At 43.0% G+C, this 21,967-nt stretch overlaps 1 protein-coding gene across 6 annotated transcripts in view; it reads left to right on the forward strand.

The window, feature by feature from the left end:
- The window catches only part of LOC147111092 (ERC protein 2), an 885,067-nt gene that overhangs the window by 30,601 nt on the left and 832,499 nt on the right, over positions 1-21,967 (forward strand). For all 6 annotated transcript variants that reach the window (XM_086001631.1, XM_086001634.1, XM_086001633.1 and 3 more), the window contains exons 2-3: positions 5,135-5,317; positions 8,372-9,215. In XM_086001631.1, the coding sequence (XP_085857757.1) occupies positions 8,535-9,215 (681 nt within the window). In that variant the 5' untranslated portion in view covers positions 5,135-5,317; positions 8,372-8,534. The remainder of the gene's footprint in view (positions 1-5,134; positions 5,318-8,371; positions 9,216-21,967) is intronic.

The raw sequence follows: 21,967 nt of genomic DNA on the forward strand, positions 1-21,967 counted from the left end.
GTGTGTAGTGTGTGTGTGTGTATAGTGTGTATTTTGTGTGTATAGTGTGTGTGTGTATAGTGTGTGTGTGTATAGTGTGTGTGTGTGTGTGTGTGTATAGTGTGTGTGTGTGTGTATAGTGTGTGTGTATAGTGTGTGTGTATAGTGTGTGTATAGTGTGTGTGTGTGTGTATAGTGTGTGTGTATAGTGTGTGTGTGTGTGTGTATAGTGTGTGTGTATAGTGTGTGTGTGTGTGTGTATAGTGTGTGTGTATAGTGTGTGTGTGTATAGTGTGTGTATATAGTGTGTGTGTGTGTATAGTGTGTGTATATAGTGTGTGTGTATAGTGTGTGTGTGTGTATAGTGTGTGTGTGTATAGTGTGTGTGTATAGTGTGTGTATATAGTGTGTGTGTATAGTGTGTGTGTGTATAGTGTGTGTATAGTGTGTGTGTGTGTATAGTGTATAGTGTGTGTGTGTATAGTGTGTGTATAGTGTATAGTGTGTAGTGTGTGTGTGTGTATAGTGTGTGTGTATAGTGTGTGTGTATAGTGTGTGTGTATAGTGTGTGTGTATAGTGTGTGTGTGTGTATAATGTGTGTGTGTATAGTGTGTGTATATAGTGTGTGTATAGTGTGTGTATAGTGTGTGTATAGTGTGTGTGTGTGTGTAGTGTGTGTGTGTGTATAGTGTGTGTGTATAGTGTGTGTGTGTATAGTGTGTGTATATAGTGTGTGTGTGTGTATAGTGTGTGTATAGTGTGTGTGTGTGTGTATAGTGTGTGTGTGTGTGTGTGTATAGTGTGTGTGTGTGTGTGTGTGTGTGTAGTGTGTGTGTGTATAGTGTGTGTGTATAGTGTGTGTGTATAGTGTGTATAGTGTGTGTGTGTGTATAATGTGTGTGTGTGTATAGTGTGTGTGTGTGTGTATATAGTGTGTGTGTATAGTGTGTGTGTGTATAGTGTGTATAGTGTGTGTGTGTATAGTGTGTGTGTGTGTGTATAGTGTGTGTGTGTGTATAGCGTGTGTGTGTGTATAGTGTATAGTGTGTGTGTATAGTGTGTGTGTATAGTGTGTGTGTGTGTATAGATAGTGTGTGTGTATAGTGTATATAGTGTGTGTGTGTGTATCGTATTGTGTGTATAGTGTGTATTGTAGTGTGTGTATTGTAGTGTGTATAGTGTGTGTGTATTTTGTGTGTGTGTATAGTGTATATTGTGTGTGTGTGTGTATTGTATTGTGTGTATAGTGTGTGTGTATTGTAGTGTGTGTGTATAGTGTGTGTGTATAGTGTGTGTGTGTATAGTGTGTGTGTGTATAGTGTGTGTGTGTATAGTGTGTGTGTGTGTGTATAGTGTGTGTATAGTGTGTGTATAGTGTGTGTGTAGTGTGTGTGTATAGTGTGTGTGTGTATAGTGTGTGTGTATAGTGTGTGTATAGTGTGTGTGTGTGTATAGTGTGTGTGTGTGTGTGTGTGTGTATAGTGTGTGAGTGAGTGTGTGTGTATAGTGTGTGAGTGTGTGTGTGTGTGTGTGTAGTGTGTATAGTGTGTGTGTATAGTGTGTGTGTGTGTATAGTGTGTGTGTGTGTATAGTGTGTGTGTGTGTATAGTGTTAGTGTGTGTGTGTATAGATAGTGTGTGTGTATAGTGTATATAGTGTGTATCGTATTGTGTGTATTGTAGTGTGTGTATTGTGTGTGTATAGTGTGTGTGTATTTTGTGTGTGTGTATAGTGTATATTGTGTGTGTGTGTGTGTGTGTGTGTATTGTATTGTGTGTATAGTGTGTGTGTGTATTGTAGTGTGTGTATAGTGTGTGTGTGTATTGTAGTGTGTGTATAGTGTGTGTTTGTGTAGTGTGTGTGTGTAGTGTGTGTATAGTGTGTGTGTATTGTGAGTGTGTGTGTGTATATAGTGTGTGTGTGTGTGTGTATCGTATTGTGTGTATAGTGTGTGTGTGTATTGTGTGTGTATAGTGTGTGTATAGTGTGTGTGTATTGTGTGTATTTTGTGTGTGTGTGCGTATAGATAGATTGTGTGTGTATAGTGTATATTGTGTGTGTGTGTGTATTGTATTGTGTATAGTGTGTGTGTATTGTAGTGTGTGTATAGTGTGTGTGTATAGTGTGTGTATAGTTGTGTGTGTATATATGTGTGTGTATATATGTGTGTGTATATATGTGTGTGTATATATGTGTGTGTATATATGTGTGTGTATACGTGTGTGTGTGTGTATTGTGTATTGTATAGTGTGTATTATAGTGTGTGTGTAGTGTGTGTGTATATATAGTATGTGTGTGTGTATATATATGTGTGTGTGTGTGTGTATAGTGTGTATAGTGTGTGTGTTGTGTGTGTATATATAGTGTGTGTGTGTATATATAGTGTGTATGTGTGTATATATGTGTGTGTATAGTGTGTGTGTGTGTGTATATATAGTGTGTATGTGTATATATGTGTGTGTGTGTGTATAGTGTGTGTAGTGTGTGTGTATGTGTATATATGTGTGTGTATATAGTGTGTGTGTGTATTGTGTGTATTGTATAGTGTGTGTGTATTGTGTGTGTGTATATATATATATATATATATGTGTGTGTGTGTGTATAGTGTGTGTGTGTATATATAGGTGTGTGTGTGTGTGTGTATAGTGTGTGTGTGTATAGTGAGTGTGTATAGTGTGTAGTGTGTGTATTTGTGTGTGTGTGTGTATATATAGTGTGCATATATGATTGTGTGTGTGTGTATATAGTGTGTGTGTGTATATATGTGTGTGTTTGTATATGTGTGTATATATGTGTGTGTGTATAGTGCATTTGTGTGTGTGTATTTGTGTGTATTTGTGTGTGTGTATATGTGTGTGTGTATATAGTTGTGTGTATGTGTGTGTGTATAGTGTGTGTGTGTTTAGTGTGTGTGTGTATATAGTGTGTGTGTTTGTATGTGTGTGTGTATATATGTGTGTGTATAGTGTATTTGTTTGTGTGTATATAGTGTGTGTGTATATATGTGTGTGTATATAGTGTGTGTATTTGTGTGTATATATGTGTATGTATATATGTGTGTGTATATATGTATGTGTATGTGTGTGTATGTATGTGTATGTATATGTGTATATAGTGTGTATGTATTTGTGTGTGTGTGTATATATGTGTGTGTATTTGTGTGTGTGTGTATATATATGTGTGTGTGTATATATATGTGTGTGTGTGTATATAGTGTGTGTGTATTTGTGTGTGTGTGTATTTGTTTGTGTGTGTGTGTATTTGTGTGTGTGTGTGTGTATATATGTATGTGTGTGTGTATATGTGTGTATATGTATGTGTGTGTGTGTGTGTATATATGTGTGTATATAGTGTGTGTGTGTATTTGTGTGTGTATAGTGTGTGTGTGTGTGTATAGTGTTAGTGTATGTGTGTGTATGTATATATGTGGTTGTGTGTGTGTGTATATATGTGTGTATATAGTGTGTGTGAGCTGGAGTGCCCGGTGGTGCCAAGGGTTTTTTGAGGGCATACGGGGAGAGAGAGAGAGAGAGAGAGAGAGAGACGGGGGGAGGGGGAGGAGAGAGGCCTGGGGATCAAGAGAGAGACTTGGTGGTGTGGGGGGGGGGGGTGAAGAGAGAGACACACGGGGAGGAGAGAGAGAGAGAGAGTGCGGGTGAAGAAGGGCGGCCGCCATTTTGAGTTCGGCAGGAAGTTCCCTCACCCTCTCCCCCCCCCCCCCCTCCCTCCCTCCCTCCCTCTCCCCGCCCCCCTCCCTCTCCCTCCGACTCACCACGGTACCAGAACGGAGCCTATCCGACACCGGGAGTCCGGGTGCCTATCGCTCCAAAGCGAGCCCGGGGTTCTTCATGGTTAACGCGGTGGGCCTTTGGACCCAGTTGGCCGAGCGGCAGTGGAACGCCTTTCGCTCTGGACTCCCGTGTCCGATATCAGTTGGGGACGGCTCGTGTGAAAGCCCCGGTTTTCCCGGTCCCGCACTCACGGCAAAGAGAGGGAGGGGGAGAGAGAGGGAAGGAGGGAGAGGGGGAGAGAGAGGGAAGGAGGGAGAGGGGGAAGGAGAGAGGGGGAAGAAGAGAGAGAGAGAAATTTTTTAAGCTTCAGGCCCGGCCGGTCTGTAATGGCCGCCACTCACCTCAGTAACGGCAGTTTGAAGGATTAGGCCCCACCCACAAATGCCATGAAACTCCCCCCGTGATGCACCAATTGGTCAACCATCAGGTCACTGAACTGTAGGATTGGTCAACCATCACGTCACTCAACGCTAATGAGCGGTAGGATTGGTCAACCGCTAATGAGCGGATTTGTTCCCATTTTTTGAACGTTTTTTGTCTACTGTCCGAACAATTTTTGTCTGACCAAAAAGTAAAGACACCTAGTAGACTCCCCTAATTTTAAGCTTTCTTTTGATATAACATATGTGTAGGTACGCTCTCTAACTTTTGAGTGATGCCCAGACAGACAGACGGACAGAACGATTTCAGAATGGTATTCAGAATCCGTATGTAACACCCTAGCGGGGGTCTGGGCAGCACCCCGTAAGCAAACACATTAATATTTCTGTAGCGAACCGTATGAATATTCAGAGTGGGATAAATAAAGACTATAAATAGTATTACAATTTATTTGTACAGTAATAATTTGGTAAATTAAATAGTGGAATAAATATAGACCATAAATACTCTAGTTACGCTCCATGAAAAAACTTGAGGTTTTCGAATTTTGGAATTGCGGATAAGGGATAGTCTACACATATTATATTCTATATGTGGGGTGTGTATGGTGGGTGTGTATATATGTGCGTATATGTATATACGTGTTTGTGTTTTTGTATATATGTGTATGCATACATGTGTGTATATGTATGTATGTGTTTGTGTATGTATATGTCTCTAGTTCCCCTCCTTGTTTTTAAACTTCTAGTTGGATAATACCAGTAGCTAAATGTAATAGCTTTTCCTGCAAATTAAAATATCTCTTTTGGAATTTGGGAGTACTTTCAGTGGATACTGGTTTGAAAGGATTGTCCATAGCTTATGATCTTCTGGCTACAATATGCCTTTTTGGGGTTGAGTGGAAGGGAAGAATGTTTGTCTTACTGTTCTGAAAATTTTAACGACCTTTATCAAGGCTCCCTTCCTTTTCCTCTTTTTCCAGAGAATAAAGTCCCAGGATAGACAACTCGGCTCTCTTGATTTCAGGAATTGTCCACATAGCTCTCATCTGGAATTCCTCCAATAATTCAACATTTTCCTGTAATACGGATCCTGACTTTGAACACTACTCCAGGAGCAACCTCACTGATGTCAGAGATAATGTCAGCATAACTTCCTTGGACTTGTAAGTCATGTCCTTAGCTATACATCTCAACATTTTATTCACTTTCTTCATCTGTGAACACTTAACTAAAGTTTTAAATGATCTATCCACCAAACATGTAGACCTCATTCATGCTCTCCCCTCAAACATGTTGCCATTTCATACATGTTCCACATTCTTGCTTTTTCTATCTAATCTCATGACTTTACACTTTCACGTGTTGAACTCTGTCTGCCAATTCTCTGCTCTCTAACCTAGCCTGTCCATGTTCCTTTGGACTGCCACACATTGGTTATCAGCATTGGCTACTCCACCCAATTTGGTGTCATCCCCAGACTTGGAAATCTTGAACAGTATTCTGTCCTGTAAGTCGTTTATCAAAAATGAACAACAGCAACCTCAACACCAACCCATGTGTGCCTGCACTGGGAACTGGTTTCCAATCTGACACCTCCCCATTCAGCACAACACGTGGCTGTCTACCTTTCAACCTTGCATCAATCCAGTCTAATACTTTGCCTTCTATCCCAGGGTATGCACCTTGTGAATCAGTTTGTTATATTGCACAGTTTTGTATGTTTTCCGAAGTTCGGGTAGATAACTTCCACTGCCTCGCCCTTATTTACCAGATCTGTAGCCTCCTCCAAAAAAAAAAATTAAAAAAAAAAATCCAATGAATTAGTCAAACGCAGTTTGTCCTTGTATTCATGCTGGTGCTTTCTCATCAGAAGCTGTCATCCTAGATGATCTCTTATGCTATCCCTCATCAAAGTCTTAACACTTTCCCCACAGTTGAAGGAAGGCTTATAGGGCTGTAATTTGAAGGTTCATCTCTTCCCTATAATGAAAACCACAGTTTATTGTAGAGCAACTGTAAGATTCACAGTAAATCTTTCTACTTTTTGTAAGAGATTTGGGGCAAAATGAAGAATGTAGTTAAATTAAAAGGAATTTGGATAGACACCTAAAATGTAAACTGCAGCCAGACTCCAGAGACGGTCATAAATCAGTGTGAGGAGACATGACTCTGCTTCTCATTAATGTATCCACTTCAAAATATTCCTATTGTCTACACTAGACAATGTATAGATTGTTCTTCCTGGACATTGACATGTCCATTTATATGTTGATGTAAGAAACATTGAGGACTATAGTCCATCATTTCTGGGAGTGCTTAAAAACACAATTGTTTTAGAAGTGTGTTTTAGGCTCTCAAAACAGCAAGACATTGGCCTTGGTAACTTCAAATTGCCTATTATGCATAACCTTTCTAATCTGTTAGAGTCATAACAGCACAGAAGGAGGCCTTTCGGCCCATCGCGTCCCTGCCGGCTCTCTGTAGAGCAATCCAGTCAGTCCCACTCCCCCGCTCTATCTCCGTAGTCCTGTAAGTTTATTTCCCTCAAGTGCCTATCCAGTCTCCCCGCTTCCACCACTTCCGTCGGCAGTGAATTCCAGGTCATCACCACTCGCTGTGTTTAAAAAAAAAAAAAAAAAAAAAGTTTTTCCTCACTGCGCCCCCCCCCATATCTCTTGCCCAAAACCTTAAATCTGTGTCGCCTAGTCCTTGTACCATCAACTAGTGGGAACAGCCTTTCCCTGTCTAGCCTATCCAAACCTGTCATAATCTTGTACACCTCTATCAAATCACCCCTCAACCTCCTTTACTCTAATGAAAACAAATCCAGCTTCTCCAACCTATCCTTGTAGCTAAGATCCCCCATCCCCGGATCCATTCTGGTAATCTCCTCTGCACCCTCACATGCCTTCACATTCTTCCTAAAGTGTGGTGACCAGAACTGGACGCAATACTCCAGTTGTGGCCTAACCAGCACTTTATAAAGGTTCAGCATGACTTCTCTACTTTTGTACTCAAGACCTCTGTTTATGAAGCCCAACATCCCATATGCTTTGTTAACCACTCTCTCAATATGTCCTGCCACCTTCAGGGACCTATGCACATTAACTCCCAGGTCCCTCTGTCCCTGCACACTCTTTAAAGCTGTGCCATTAAGTGTATATTGCCTCTCCCTGTTCCTTCTGCCAAAATGCACCACCTCACACTTCTCTGTATTAAATTTCAGCTGCCCATTCTGCTAGCCTTACTATGTCCTTTTGAATACACCTATTGGACAGTAACAACAATACTTTGTATTTATATAGTACCTTTATTGTCCCTTGCAGAAGAGTAATGGGGGCAGGAGGGGGGATGAACTCTACATACTCATGCAGATTTGCAAAACATGAGGTGAATTATAGGCACAGTGGTTCCCCTCCAATCTAAACTAATTCACTTGTTCTGATATGCACAAGTAGTAGCAAGTATTATCTTGCCTTTTACTTGTTGGGAATTCAAGTTAAACATTGCAACAAGCCAAGAAATGTGAATTGTTTGCTGGAAAGTCTAAAGAAATGACTAATAACTTGGACTCGCTCCATCCTGTAACAAAGTCTGTGTGATGCTGATATGGCCTGTAACTTTGGAGCAAGTAATCAGTTCATAGACAGTAATAAACACTTTCAATATGCCCAGGCATAAAAGCAACTTCAGACCAATGATTAGTCTAAAATTTGGACCTGTCCTGGTAATTGGCTTCCTTTTGCCGTGAGCTCCCATGCTAGAAATAATAAACTGGAATGCAAAACAATTCATACAATGGCAAAACATAGACACCCCAGTTGCCATCATTGTACTGTACAAAGCACACATGCTGGCGATTTGTTGCAGAGGAAATATGCAATGACTACACTTATTCAGTGCAGCCATGGTTAAAAATAAAATTAATTAACTCTTAAAGTTAACAAGTTAGTGATCAGAAGAGAAAATGATTTATTTTCCGGTAAATAGATGTATTCATGAACCCAGTATGATAAAATATCTTAGAAAACGGTTACCACAAAAATATGCTACAGTATGGGAGAACGCAACACCTGAGTGTTAATAAATGAGTGTTTGTGATTCAGATACATGCCATTTACTGGTTTTAAAAGTGCAAAACTTAGTAAGTTGTAACTTTTCATCTGGTCGTTTTGCCACGGATAAATGATTACATTAATTCTTTTTAAATATTCTAGATCTGAAAAGTCGGGCAAGCCCTTGTCTCTCGCCACCAGTGGAAATGCAGTAACAAGCTCGGACAGGCAGCAGAAAGCAGAGGCGTTGACTGATTGCTCATTCACACGGCGATTCCTGTAACATTACGGATCTGCAGTTGCCTTTGATCCAGACACGCCAATCATGTACGGAAGTTCCAGGACAGTGGGCCACGTGGAAGGCAGCCCGTCGCGGTCTCCCCGGCTTCCCCGATCTCCCCGCCTGGGCCACCGGAGGACAAACAGTAGCGGGACGGGCGGGGCCGGGAAAACCTTGTCCATGGAGAACATCCAGTCTCTGAACGCAGCCTACGCCACATCGGGACCCATGTACCTGAGTGATCATGAGGGAGTCGCCTCCACCAGCTTTCCCAAAGGAACCATGACCCTGGGCAGGGCGACCAACCGAGCAACCTACGGGGGTCGGGTTACGGCCATGGGCAGCAGTCCGAACATCGCCTCGGCAGGGCTTGCTCCCGGGGGGGATACCCTGTCGTTCAGCGATCACCACCAACACCAGCACAGCGGCATGGTCACCCCGTCCTCTCACCACCTCCACCACCACCACCAAGCGCCCACCACCTTGAGGCAGGTCCGTGACAACACCATGGTCGATCTGCAAGCGCAGCTCAAGGATCTGCAGAGGGAGAACGAGATACTCCGGAAGGAGCTGGAAATCAAAGACACCAAGCTGGGATCGTCTATGAACAGCATCAAAACTTTCTGGAGCCCCGAGCTGAAGAAGGAACGAGTGCTGAGGAAAGAGGAGGCGGCCCGGATGTCGGTGCTCAAAGAACAGATGCGGGTGTCCCATGAGGAAAGCCAGGTACGCATTTTTCGTGATCTGATCTTTGTTTTCCCCAGACAGCAGATGCTTTGAGATGTTTAAATCGCGGTTCGTGCCAGTTTTTGTTCAACATATTAGGGCAAGGAGGGTAATCCACCTTGGAGCAACTGACTGACTCACAGATGGCCATCAGTCAAGAGACTCTTGGATCCTCCCTGAGCACACAGCGACATCGCCTTCTCACCTTGCCTCAGAGAGGTGGCCGCAGATACTGCCATCTTTTACCCTGCCCACCCACCTGAGTGCTCAACGCACTGCTCGAGTTCCCATCTGTTACTGCCTCCCAATTTGGCCGCACACTTGAATAGCAATATTGCAGCGTTTCATTGTCTGTAGTAGTAGAGACAGAGATGGGTAAAAACAGGAGAGTAAGAATTGGAAAGAAAAAAAAAGCAAAGTGAAAAAGCACAGGGTGGGGTGGGGGGAAAATGAGAAGAGACGGTAGTAGGGGAGAGAGAAAGTGACCAGGTGAGGGCAGGGAGAATGAAGTGAAAGAGGAGAGACAGAAGTAAAGGGAGGGCGAGTACACAATAAGAGTGCATTTACAATACAACTTCTGTGTTTGCTTAAAGCACTTTCTGCTTTCTCGTGTAAATGCACTCTTAATCAGATGCATTCCACCCAAGGTGCACTGTTCCCAAAGGTTTGACTTCCTATCTTAATGTTATTGTTACAATGGTTCAGTGCCCTTCCTCATTCTCCTCAACTTTTCTGTTGCCTTCAAAACTGCTGGCCACTCCATTCTCCTCGAATGTGTCTCCTCCATAGTTCATCTCCATGGTACTGCTCTAGGAACATAGAAACATAGAAGATAGGAGCAGGAGTAGGCCATTCGGCCCCTCGAGCCTGCTCCGCCATTCAATGAGATCATGGCTGATCATCCAACTTCAGTACCCTGTCCCTGCCTTCTCCCCACATCCCTTGATCCCTTTAGCCTTAAGAAATATATCTAACTCCTTCTTGAATATATTTAATGAATTGGCCTCCAATGCCTTCTGTGGTAGGGAATTCCACAGGTTCACCACTCACTGGGTGAAGTAATTCCTCCTCATCTCTGTCCTAAATGGCTTACCCCTTATCCTTAGACTGACCCTGTGCTTCCACTCCTACCTTTTGCATTGTAGACATTACATTTCCATAAATGATCCCTCCTTTTGCATGCCATGTTATTTGCACGTTTTCACATGGATGCTGATAACACCTACCTTCCCATCTCCTCCATTGACCTCACGGCTGTTGCCACCATCTCCAGTACTCTGTCCAGTGTTAAGCACAGGATGAGCCAAAACTTTCTTCAGCCTAATGTCAGGGAAAACTAAAACAATCCTCCTCAACTCTGCAAATAACTATGCCTCTCTGCCTTCCTTCCCTGTCTGCCACTTCAGACTCAGCCCAGCCGTATGAAAGCACAGCTTCTTGCTTGCTCCAAGCTGTTTTTACTGCCCACAACTGATCTAAAACTAAAACATTTTTTTCACCTCTGCTCCTATCTCCTACTCCTCCACTGATGAAACCTTGATCCACACTTTATTACCTTGCAGTGGGACATTTCTGATGTTCACCTTGCCGTCCTCCCTGTTTTGACTGCTCAAACAATGCTATACTGAGTGCTGAAACCCATGTTCTTGTCTGTACTCATGTCCCCATTACCTCTGTCCGTGTTGAGCTCCACTAGCTTCCCATGTTATCTAAGATTGAGTTCATCCTCCTCTTCAGTTGCCTCCCTCCTCCAGCTCTATGTCTCTGTGTGCACTCTCTCTGGTCCTCCAGCACTGGCCTATCTTTTGTTTCCTGCTTCCTCCACTCCACCATCAGTGACCACTCCTTCAGCCAGCTGCCCCTACCCTTGGGCACCACTTCCTGGCCTTGAGAAACCCCCCTTGAGACTCGCTCCTTTGAATGTGCTTCTGTTCCCTCCTGACCCTCTTCCTTTCACCTCCTCCAAAAACCCACAGTGTCCTTCTACTGAGCTGTAAAGTGCCCTTTCATGCCTCTATGTAGGTAATAACAGTACTGAAATCTAAGCTGTTGAACAAAGTATTATCTGAAACCAGTTATTTTTCTTCTGGACTGGAATGATAAATTGCTACCAATTTTAAAAAAAGCAATCACTTTTTCCAATATTGATCATTACTGTTTGTAGTTTTAAATGCTGACTATTTGCCAGCAAAATCTTACCAGCAAGGTGGTGGAATGAATGTAAGCATTTAAAATGGTCATTGATGAGTCTATTAGCTGGTTGAATTTTTTTGAAGCTCACATTTAACTAACCTATTTGTTTACACTCAGTGGCTACAATGGAACCTGTCTGTAATAATCCTTTTCACCCCCCAACTAACTTCAGGTGTTCTAATACAGGTTGAAGTCTGAAATTAATCTAATTTATTATAAGGCCTAACCAGTGGGGAAATCAAACGTGTGATTGGTCCTGATCAGGTACTGCAGTGACCTTGATTTCCAAACTTATTACCTATTGATAGGAATTCAGAATTTGATGTTGATACTATGTGGAACTTGGTTGTGGTGTCAATTACAATGGCTTGTTATGATTTATTTGACTTTCTTGGCAGGTTTTATCATGTTTAGTGGGGTACTTCCCATTGGTTGGCTTTAGCGAATCCAACAAGTTGCAAGCTGCGCAACAGCTGCAAGTCAACGGCCAGCTACCATATTGCACGATAGAAAATGTTGCTTTTGTAATGCAGGCCAGGTCTTGGGAGAGCGTTCAAAGTGTGCTACTGTTCTTCATTAACATTTGAAGAGTGCACCTTCTCTCCTTGTGAAACAGTGCAGAGTCGCTCCCAGTACAAAGTGGATGTGCAGACTGGCTATGATAGAGCACCGGCCAAACTTGCATGATGTATCAACATGTTGAATCCGATTCTTTTGCCCTCAATCTGGTTCAGTACAAACACTGAGTCGAATACCGGTAGGTTGCGTTCAACAGTTTTATTTCGTCATCCCGGGAGACTTACTCTGATACAGCACAGTCCTGACTCCAGTAGAGTCCGACAGGTTCCACCAGAGCAAGTAAGTTCTCATACCGTGTGCTACATTATTATACTTGCATTTGAGAAGACATTAACACATCGTACAGTCTGCACCAATCCCGAGCTGGGCACGTATACATTTAATTTGATTTCCTGGCCTGGCAGTTTGAAATAAAGAAGTCACATTTTACTGAGTGGTTTACAGTTAAGTAAATCTCCTGGTAATGGTTTCACGATCACCTAATCATTATGGTAATGCATTTGCAATCACCTAATGTTTGTACAGTTTCTGCTATTGTTTCTATCAGCAAGGTGTGACATCATGGGTGCCAGCCTCGTTAACAAAAGATCAGGTATCATGGTTAGCCCTCTTTACTTTTCTGCTGTTTTTACAGTTTCTGGTTTCTGTTTCTTGAAATGATATTCTCAACGTGATCAATTCTTATACAATATACAAGTGACTCAGCGATGTCGACATTTCACCACCATTTTATGCTGACAGGATCCTCCATTTTAGATTGACGGGGTCCTTGGCCATGCGAAGCGAGTTGGTACCATATTTTGCATTCTATATCCTCAAACATCCCGATGTCACGTGTGTCTCTGTTGGGATGGTGCTGCTGCCAGAACAGTGCGTTTAGTGGAGTTAGAAAGACCTAGTAAAAACAAGGTTTTCCTAGCTGTTGCTCTTGCATATAACCAGAAAGATCTGGTGTGTTTACTTAAATGTGCTGCTGGCCGTGCAAGACTTGTGCATTCAGAGCCAGCAGCATAAGAGCAATATAAAAATCATCATTTGATTCCAAGATGAACAGAAACTTGGCTGTAGAGAATGTGTGGCTAACTTGGTAATCCTTTGCTCGGTGTTGGAGCTGTATTTCATTCCACGTTGTTCACTGTTTGCCCCAAGTTGAACAATTAACTGACCACGTTAAATCTGAAGATCAATGTGGGCATCAATAATGAAAACGTTCTGTTTCTCCCAATTTTGATTGTAAAAATAACTTTTTCCCCTCTGCGTGGATTTTTGAGCCAATTGTTTATCTTTTTGTGTAATTTAAAAACCTGAAGAAATGTTTAAAATATATACTTAATAATTATGTTTGCACTTCTTTATTGTCACAGAATTTTCCCATAGTTGCTAACAAATTTTAATAAGTATTCTGATGCAAAGCTGCTGAATCTTAATTCGTGGTGGTATATATTGAACTGATTTTAAAAAAACAAATTAAAAAAATCCTAAATTAACTTGGAACAAATGTGTTCATTTATTGGGAAGTTTAAATTTGATTCCAGTCATTTTACAAAATTGTTCTTAAAGATGTGTCAAACAATACCATATTAAGAAATATTGTAACATTCTTTGTTTGGAATTACATGACTTGGCCAAGAAATGATCTAGACACTAACATTTTAAGCTGGTAGTGGGAGTTTACCATACATATCCTATAAGGTGACTGGTACGCCTGTTTGTTTTTCTTGCAATGGTGTCATAAGAACATAAGAATTAGGAGCAGGAGTAGGCCATTCGGCCCCTCGAGCCTGCTCCGCCATTCCATAAGATCATGGCTGATCATCTACCTCAACTCCACTTTCTCGCCCGATCCCCATATTCCTTTAGTGCTCAAAAATCTATCGATCTCAGTCTTCAATATACTCACCGACTGAACATCCACAGCCCTCTGGGGTAGAGAATTCCAAAGATTCACAACCTGCTGAGTGAAGAACTTTCTCCTCATCTCAGTCTTAAATAGCCCACGCCTTATTCCGAGACTGTGACCCTAGTTCTAGACACTCCAGCCAGGGGAAACATCCTCCTAGCATCTAGCCTGTTCAGCCCCTTAGGAATGTTATATTGGTTTATAAGGATGTTGGAGACGAGCCTGGCAAGCCACATCCGTCCATTTGGGCCCTGGTTCTTGAGGAATTCTGGGTAGCTGCCATCGATCCCGGCGGTCTTCCCAGACTTGGCTGTCCGCGCTGTGTCCACCTCTTCGGTGGTGGATCCCGACGGCTTTCTGCAGTGAGAGCAGAAGCAGTTACGGAAGAATGAGGCCATAGGGGGATTTAAACACAAGGATGAGGGTTTTAGATTTGTAGTGTTGGGGGACCAGAAGTCAGTGAGGACAGAGAGATGTCACTGACTAGTTCTAGACTCTCCAGCCAGGGGAAACAGCCTCTCGGAATTTACCCTGTCAAGCCCTCCATTAAATATTTTTCCTGTTTTGTGGTAGTGATGTAATCTTGTTCCCAGAATTAATTTCCCTGAGAATTTATTTCTACTGTAACATGTTAACATTTAAAAAAATGTTGAAATTGACATAATTACATTGAAATATTAGAATCATGGCAAACTTACAGCGCAGAAGGAAGCCATTTGGTCCATTGTGCTTGTGCTGGCTCTTTGAAAGAGCAGTCATGCTTAGTCCCGTTCTCCCCCCCCACCCCCCTGTTTTTTTTTGTCCACAACCCTGTACGTTCCTTATCCTCAAGTACCTGTCCAACTCCCTTTTTAAATTATTTATGGAATCAGCTTCCACCACCTTTTCAGGTAGAGCGTCCCAGGTCTCAAACTGAGTGGGGAAAAAAATTCTCCTCATCTTCACGCTAGATCTTTTGCCAAAAATTTAAACTCTATGACCTCTGGTTATTGTCCCACTTGCCAGAGGGAATAGTTTTTCTCTATGTACTCTTATCAATATTAGGTCACCTCTTAACCTCCTCTGTTCCAAGGAGAACTGTCCTAACTTTTCCAACATCTCCTCATAACTGAAGTCCCTCATCCCTGGTAAACCTCCTCTATACCCTTTCTAAGACATTTACATTTTTCCTGAAGTGTGGTGCCCAGAATTGTCCACAATACTCCAGCTGAGGCCTAAACAAAAATGTGCATTTTAAAATTTCTATTTAATAGACACTTTATAATCTGAGAAAATTCTGTAGTACTATCCTGTATAATGTAATAGTTATAATCTTTGTACAATTGCTTTATCAAAAAATGTAAACAAATGTTACAAATAACAGTGGGATATTGATTTATATTCTATTTGCAACTGATCCTCATTCTTGAGATATTTTTGTGAGTTATCAAGTTTGGTGAATGTAAATAAGTGATGACTCTCTCTGATCTATTCTCTATACTGATACTCATGTGCTTTAGTTGGAGCTTCTCCAAACCATTTTTTTTTGCTGAAACAGGCAAACAGCAGGTTTCGTAAGTGGATTGCATCCCATATGAGCTCAAATCTACATCTTTGGTTTCTGGTTTCCTGAGCTAATCACAGCCTAGGTCTAACATTTAAGTCTGTTTGTGGCAAGTTACCTAGTGGAATTTACACAGGATTTCCACCATGTTTTTATTCAATCTTGGAAGATGAAAAATATCAACTGTCCAACCAGCTTCATACAAGTTAAAACAATAATCAGATTTATTTACAATTAAATAATTGAAGCAAAAATGCCAATAGTTGGTGTTTTTCAACAGTGTTTTGTTTGCCTGTTTACAAGGTCTCTTTTTAAATGCTCACTTTAAATACTGCTTGCCCTGCCCCATTCTTTTTTTTAAAAATAACGTCACAGCATCATCACCACCACCGCCATTAGTGAAGGATGATTGGTGAATTTGGTCATCAAAATAATGGTAGATCATTGTGGATTTAGCCATCAATTAGAAGAGGTCAATGGATGATTGGCAAATTGCGCTGTCAGTCATAAACCGATAGTGGGCAATTGATGAAGGTGAGTGGCCACTTCCATTATCATTTGGGAGGAGCTGGCATGTGATTAGCATATCACACTGTCAGGAGGAAGGTTGATGTGGGTGAATGCAGAGGAGACTGGCGGTGAGTAGGATGACCTCTGCAATAGAAGGGAAGACTTCATGACTTCCGGACATTCCAACATGTCTTACAGCCAACAACGTACTTTTGAAGTGTAGTCACTGTTGTAATGTAGGAAATGCGGCAGCCAATTTGTGCACAGCAAGGTCCCACAAACAGCACTGTGATGATGACCAAATAATCTGTTTTTTAGTAATGTTGGTTGAGGGATAAATATTGGGCAGGATACTGGTGAGAACTTCCCTGCTCTGCTTCAAAATAGACACTTGAAATCCAGTCCCAGAGATGAATGGAAAGTGTGTTAACTGATGAAACTCTGCTCCCCTTCTCTAAACTCTGTTCATAATGTTGAGCCATTCCTGAAGGTTATTTTTAAAGCTCTCAACAGTCAATTAATTAATTTAATACATTGCAGTTTATAGTAGTGGATAAAGTAATAACAATTAGCTTGTTTAATTCACCACTTCATTCAAGAGTTCAAATGGTTATTTGAACTAATTTTTGAAAGTTTTGAATCTATAACAAAGTATATCACATTGAAGTGTAAAAGATGTAAGTTAGATACAAAATATTATATGTAACTAGGTGGTTTCATGTAGCTTTGCACGGGGGAAATGAAGACCAAATGTCAAGTGGAGTTAGAGGCAGAGAATAATTGGACTGGTATGTGCAGCGTAATTCCGTCCACAGTTTGAAGTTCTATTTGCTGTCCTTATTTTTATATTGACTGAAAAAACTTTAATGAAGGTAGTAAAAGATACACAAAACAATTCAATGCATAAATGTAACTGCTTTTGTGAAATACCAACCCTTATTTCAGACATTAGAGATTTTAGTTACTGAGAAAATAATTGCAAAGCAATTTTCTTTCATATGCATATTGCTATGGTTAGAACATGGGAGAAAATATTCCTTGCCCTCCCCTGACCTATGTTGACTCTTGCTGGGGTGCAGTTCCCCAGTTGCCTGTCACCCTATGATAACTTGCTCAAATGACCATTATTCACATTCAAGCTTTAATGAGTGTCGGCAGCTTTTGTCCGAGTATTAGGACTGCACAGTCGACTCTGATCCTTTCCACACATACATACTTTCAGCAGGGATTGGAACATGGGAATCGGAGTAGACTATTGTTGCCCATCGAGCCTTCGCTGCCAGATTGTTGGCCATGGCAAGTTTGTTGAGCACCAACTTCCTGAAATCTGTGTTGGCTGCTTCTAATTATGTTCTCCATCTGGGTATTTAGTAATTTCATCTTTAATTAAAGATTCCAAATTTTTGCCAGTCACTGATGTTGCCATTTAATTATCCAGGTTAGCTCTGTCTTTCCTTTTGAAAATGGGTATTACTGTACATGGGCCACTCTTCTGTAAACCTTGCAATCTCCTTTTAAAACAAAATATAAATTCCATTATTGATCTGCAGTCTTGTCTGCTCATTTCTTCTTGCACCTCACCTTCGCTAGCTCATTCATCTTTCTAAATTTTGCCCTATTCCAAACTGGTGCCCATGGTTTTTGTACTAACTTTTTACCTTTCTCTTCGAGCAGTGATCACTACTCTCGAAGCATACCCACATTTAACTCAGCTACTTGACCTATTTCATTTTACCCGTAACTAGATCTCTCAATGTTTCTCCCCTTGTAGGCATATAGATGTGCTGCACATATTTTATGAATTCTTTCTCTTTCTCTGTTTATTCCCTTCCTGTCCCAAGCAATGAGCGGGTAATTAAAATCTCCAGAACGACTACTTTATTATTCCTACTCATCTCCCTGCTTTTGTCTATATAGATATTTCATTTCCCTCCCACAGAGGACCTTCCTAGTCTTGCTAAGCTACCAGGGGAGCTTTTGAATAGTAAACTTATTGGGATGTAATGAATAATACAAACATATATCTAACATTGTTCTAAGTAAGTGATTTTCAAAAAGAATTAGGATATGTACAATCAATGTGTACATCGAGACAATGGTGCAAGTTGAATTAGGTTGCATGTTTGCCACAATTTCTGCTCAATATAATTTACTAAAGAAAGTTAGTGTTTTCTCTTTGTCCTGTAAAGTTATGGGTACAGTTCATGAAAAGCAAGCTAAGCTGCAGGTCTTAAATTAAAATAATGTTTTGTTGCATAACATTGTTACTTTCAGTACCAAAATAATCAATAATTCAAATCACTGATGTTCTCTAATGTTTATACACTAGATTTTGCAATATTAGTGTATAAACTTTTTTTGTATCTGGTTGTGCACTGGCTTAGGGACACTTTCTCTATTTACTTGTTAAAAAAATACTTCCTCTATCAACCAAATCAGACAAACGCAAGATCAGAATTGCAACATTCTGTAACTGAAGAAAATAACCAATTGTTTCCACAGCTAGTGGAATGGTTAGTTCCCTCACAACCTCAGTAAACCACACTGATTAATGCACATCTTCCTACAGTATGGCTAATCCATTTTATTTCAGTCAAAAAACTATCTGATATAAAAGTTTGATTTCATGTAAAGAATTAGTTCCAAATATTTTCTGTTCTGAGTGACCATGCACACAATGCGTTTCGCTGTATATGGGGAAAGTGACACTTGTTTTGGTTTCTGTTTCATAAATGGGCCAGTTTCAGGGATTTTTGGTGCATTCACCTTTGGATAAGGGTTGCCCAGTCTGGTTGGAAGCATTCCTGGAGGTTTGATCATGTGACATTCTGACGTGTGAATCTGACCATGTGATGCCCGATCACAGGACTTCTAAAAATGTTACTGCATTTACCATATAAAGGTTGGGTCCACTGTAATGGAGCATCTTTGCTCGTGGTTTTGCACCAGCAGCCGTTGTACAATAAGTTTCAAGAACCAGGAGGCCACCCGTGAGCAGGCAAAGAGGGGAAACCAAGTGTGGCGAAAAGGGGAAACCGGGGGTTGGGGAGCGATTCACAGGGGAAACCAGTGGTGGAAAGAACTTTGATTCCACCAGTAACTAATGGTAACTCACTGAAATTGCACTGACAACTAATAGTAAAGTGGTAACACTTAAATTCCCCTCATAACCAACAGTAATACAATAACTCACTGATTAGTCTATAGGTAACTGCTAGTAATGGGTGTAATGCCCCGATATCCTGTCTGTAACTAGTAGTAATCCTATAACCCGTTGATATTTACCCTGAAACCATAGCCAGAATCCCCCTGCACTACACAAGATGCGGTCAGGCTCCCCAGTCGATGCCACTTTTAGCAAGCCCGATCTCTCTCTCTATCTCCTTGGACTCTGGTTTGGACTCTGGTTCCTTGTGAAGGTGACAACTCTGGACTGGGAACCTCAGTCAGAGCTGACCTGTACTTAAACTTCACATGTCAAAACCAGGTGGTACAGACCAACCTGAATCAAACCGAGAGATTGCACGAAGAGCATGCAGGCTCAGTGTCTGGGGCACTTGTCACTGGGCACACCTCAATCGCCACATGTGGTGAAGTATCCCACGGTCTAATAGTTCTCAGTTCAATAACCTACCTTTTCCCTACCTCCTTGTTTCTTCCAGTGAGGATCATTGTTTTCTGTTCCCTAGTTTCCCATTTGCCCACCAATGGAAATAATCTTTCACTATTTACCCACAGTGAGGTCTCTGGGTTTCATTCACCCCTTTTAACTGGCTGCTCCTCTCTGTCGCTCCCACTCACCATCTTGCTGCTATTGCTCTCGGCTCTGTGGGAAATGCTGGTCCCATGCCCACCCCCCCCCCCCCCACTCGAGCCCCAATCCCTTGATCACTAGTCCCCTTCTCTCCCACGATCTCCCATCTCTCCCCCTGAGCGCCCTTTCTCCTTGATCCCCCAGTCTCCTCTATTTCCCCCCCCCCCCCCATCCGATTTCAGACGTCCCGTGATTTCAGAGTCCTCACTAGTTCAGACTCGATAAATGCTGATTTCCGACTCTCCTGCTGACTGCTCTGAGGTCACTGCTCCCTGCGGCAGTGGTCAGGGAATGTCGGCGAGCCTGAGACTTTAACAGCAGCTAGTGATGTCACAGAGCGAGGGTGGGGTGGGGGCGGGCAGGTGCACTGCGGTGGAATCTCCTGGGCTGCAGGAGGCAGGACCGGCCTTAGGGAAAATGGCGCCCTGGGCAAACTTGTATTTTAGCTGCCTTGGAGTTTAAGTATGTAGCAGTATTAGCAAAAGTTTCAGAAATAAAGCTTGTGGTAAACCACTTTTATCGTTACACTATAGTTATCACTGTTGTATTGTTATCACCGTTATCACTGTTGTATCATGATACGAGGTCGCCTCTTGTCGCGCTGTTATACCTGGGCTGACCACCTCCGACTCCGCCCATGGCTCCACCTACCTGCCCAGGTATAAATGTAGTCGACTGGCTGGTATTCCTCCTTGTTGGACCCGATCACCCACGAGGGTGGGCTCTGTTATTTAGTCAATAAAAACCTTTAGTTACGTTCCTAACTCATCGCCTTTTATTGGACGAATTGATAGGTATATCAATTTTATTGACTAAATTTTAAAGATGTTTGCTACTGACCAGCCAGAAGCCCGCCCAGAAGCACAGCCACAGCAGCCTTCAGACACCGGGCTACACCAGCCACGCCAGCCGGCTTGGCTGCAAGCCCTCAAACCACCGTACCTGGACCTAAACCCACAGGCAGCAAACTCAGCCCTCAACTTCAAACACTGGCTGGACTGCTTCGAATCCTACCTGGAAGAATCCGGCGTCCCGCAGAGATCCAAACTAAGACTTCTGAACGCCCAAGCGAGCCCGAGAGTATACGCACTCATCCAGGACACGACTACATACGAGGCCGCTATCAACCTACTGAAACAGCAGTACCGCAGCCCGGTAAATTACATGTACACCAGGCACCTCCTAAGATCCCGCCCGCAACAGCCAGGAGAGTCTGTAGCTGAATTTTTACGGGCGCTAAGAGCACTCGGCAGGAACTGTGACTTTAAAGCGGTGACGGCTGTTGAAAATACGGAAGATAATATCCGCGATGCCTTTGTGAAAGGCCTACGGTCCGACTACTCACGGCAAAGACTGCTTGAAGCTAAAGACCTCGACCTGGACAAAGCTGAAGCCCTCGCTCTCTCCCTGGAGGTGGCCCATCAGGACCAGGAGCAGTACCTGGAAAACGCCTCGCGACCCTGGGACTCGGGCCCGACCCCTACCGCAATACCCTTCGCAGCGCCGCCCCCGGGACCTACCTCAGCGTCGGCGTCCCGGACCCGACCGGGCCCGCCACCCCCGGTACCGGCTCCGACATCGGGCACCCGCGATCGGGCCGCCGGCTGCTTCTTTTGCGGCCAGGAGAAGCACCCGAGGTCGCGCTGCCCAGCCAGGAACTCTACCTGCGCAACCTGCAGGAAGAAAGGCCACTTCTCTAAGGCCTGCAGGAGCGGATCTTCAGAGGCCAGCAGTGCCTCATGCGAACTGTGGGGGCGGCCATCTTCTTTCACGGCAACTGAGGCCAGTATCCCCACACGTGAGTCATGGGGCGGCCATCTTTGATCAAGGCAACCGACCCCAATAGTGCCTCATGTGAGTTATGGGGGCAGCCATCTTCTCCGCCATTTTGTCCTACCTCGTGGGAGACGCCATTTTACCCACCACGCCCGACTGCCACCGGGCCCCCGGACCCGACGACCGCCTCGCCCGCAGACGACAACGACTCGCTTACCTACACACTAGCCTCCGTCACTCTGGATCAAGCCCGCCCACACCACCTGTCCAAGTCGATGATGGACATCAAAGTAAACGGCCACGCCACGACCTGCCTGTTCGACAGCGGAAGCACGGAGAGCTTCATCCACCCAGACACGGTGAGCCACTACTCCCTCCCTGTCCTGCCAACGCGCAACCGAATCTCGATGGCATCGAGGTCCCACGCCACGGACATT

This window comes from Somniosus microcephalus, chromosome 11 (genome assembly GCF_052327205.1).
Source record: "Somniosus microcephalus isolate GS21.2 chromosome 11, FLI_Smic_1.0, whole genome shotgun sequence".
Lineage (NCBI taxonomy): Eukaryota > Metazoa > Chordata > Chondrichthyes > Squaliformes > Somniosidae > Somniosus > Somniosus microcephalus.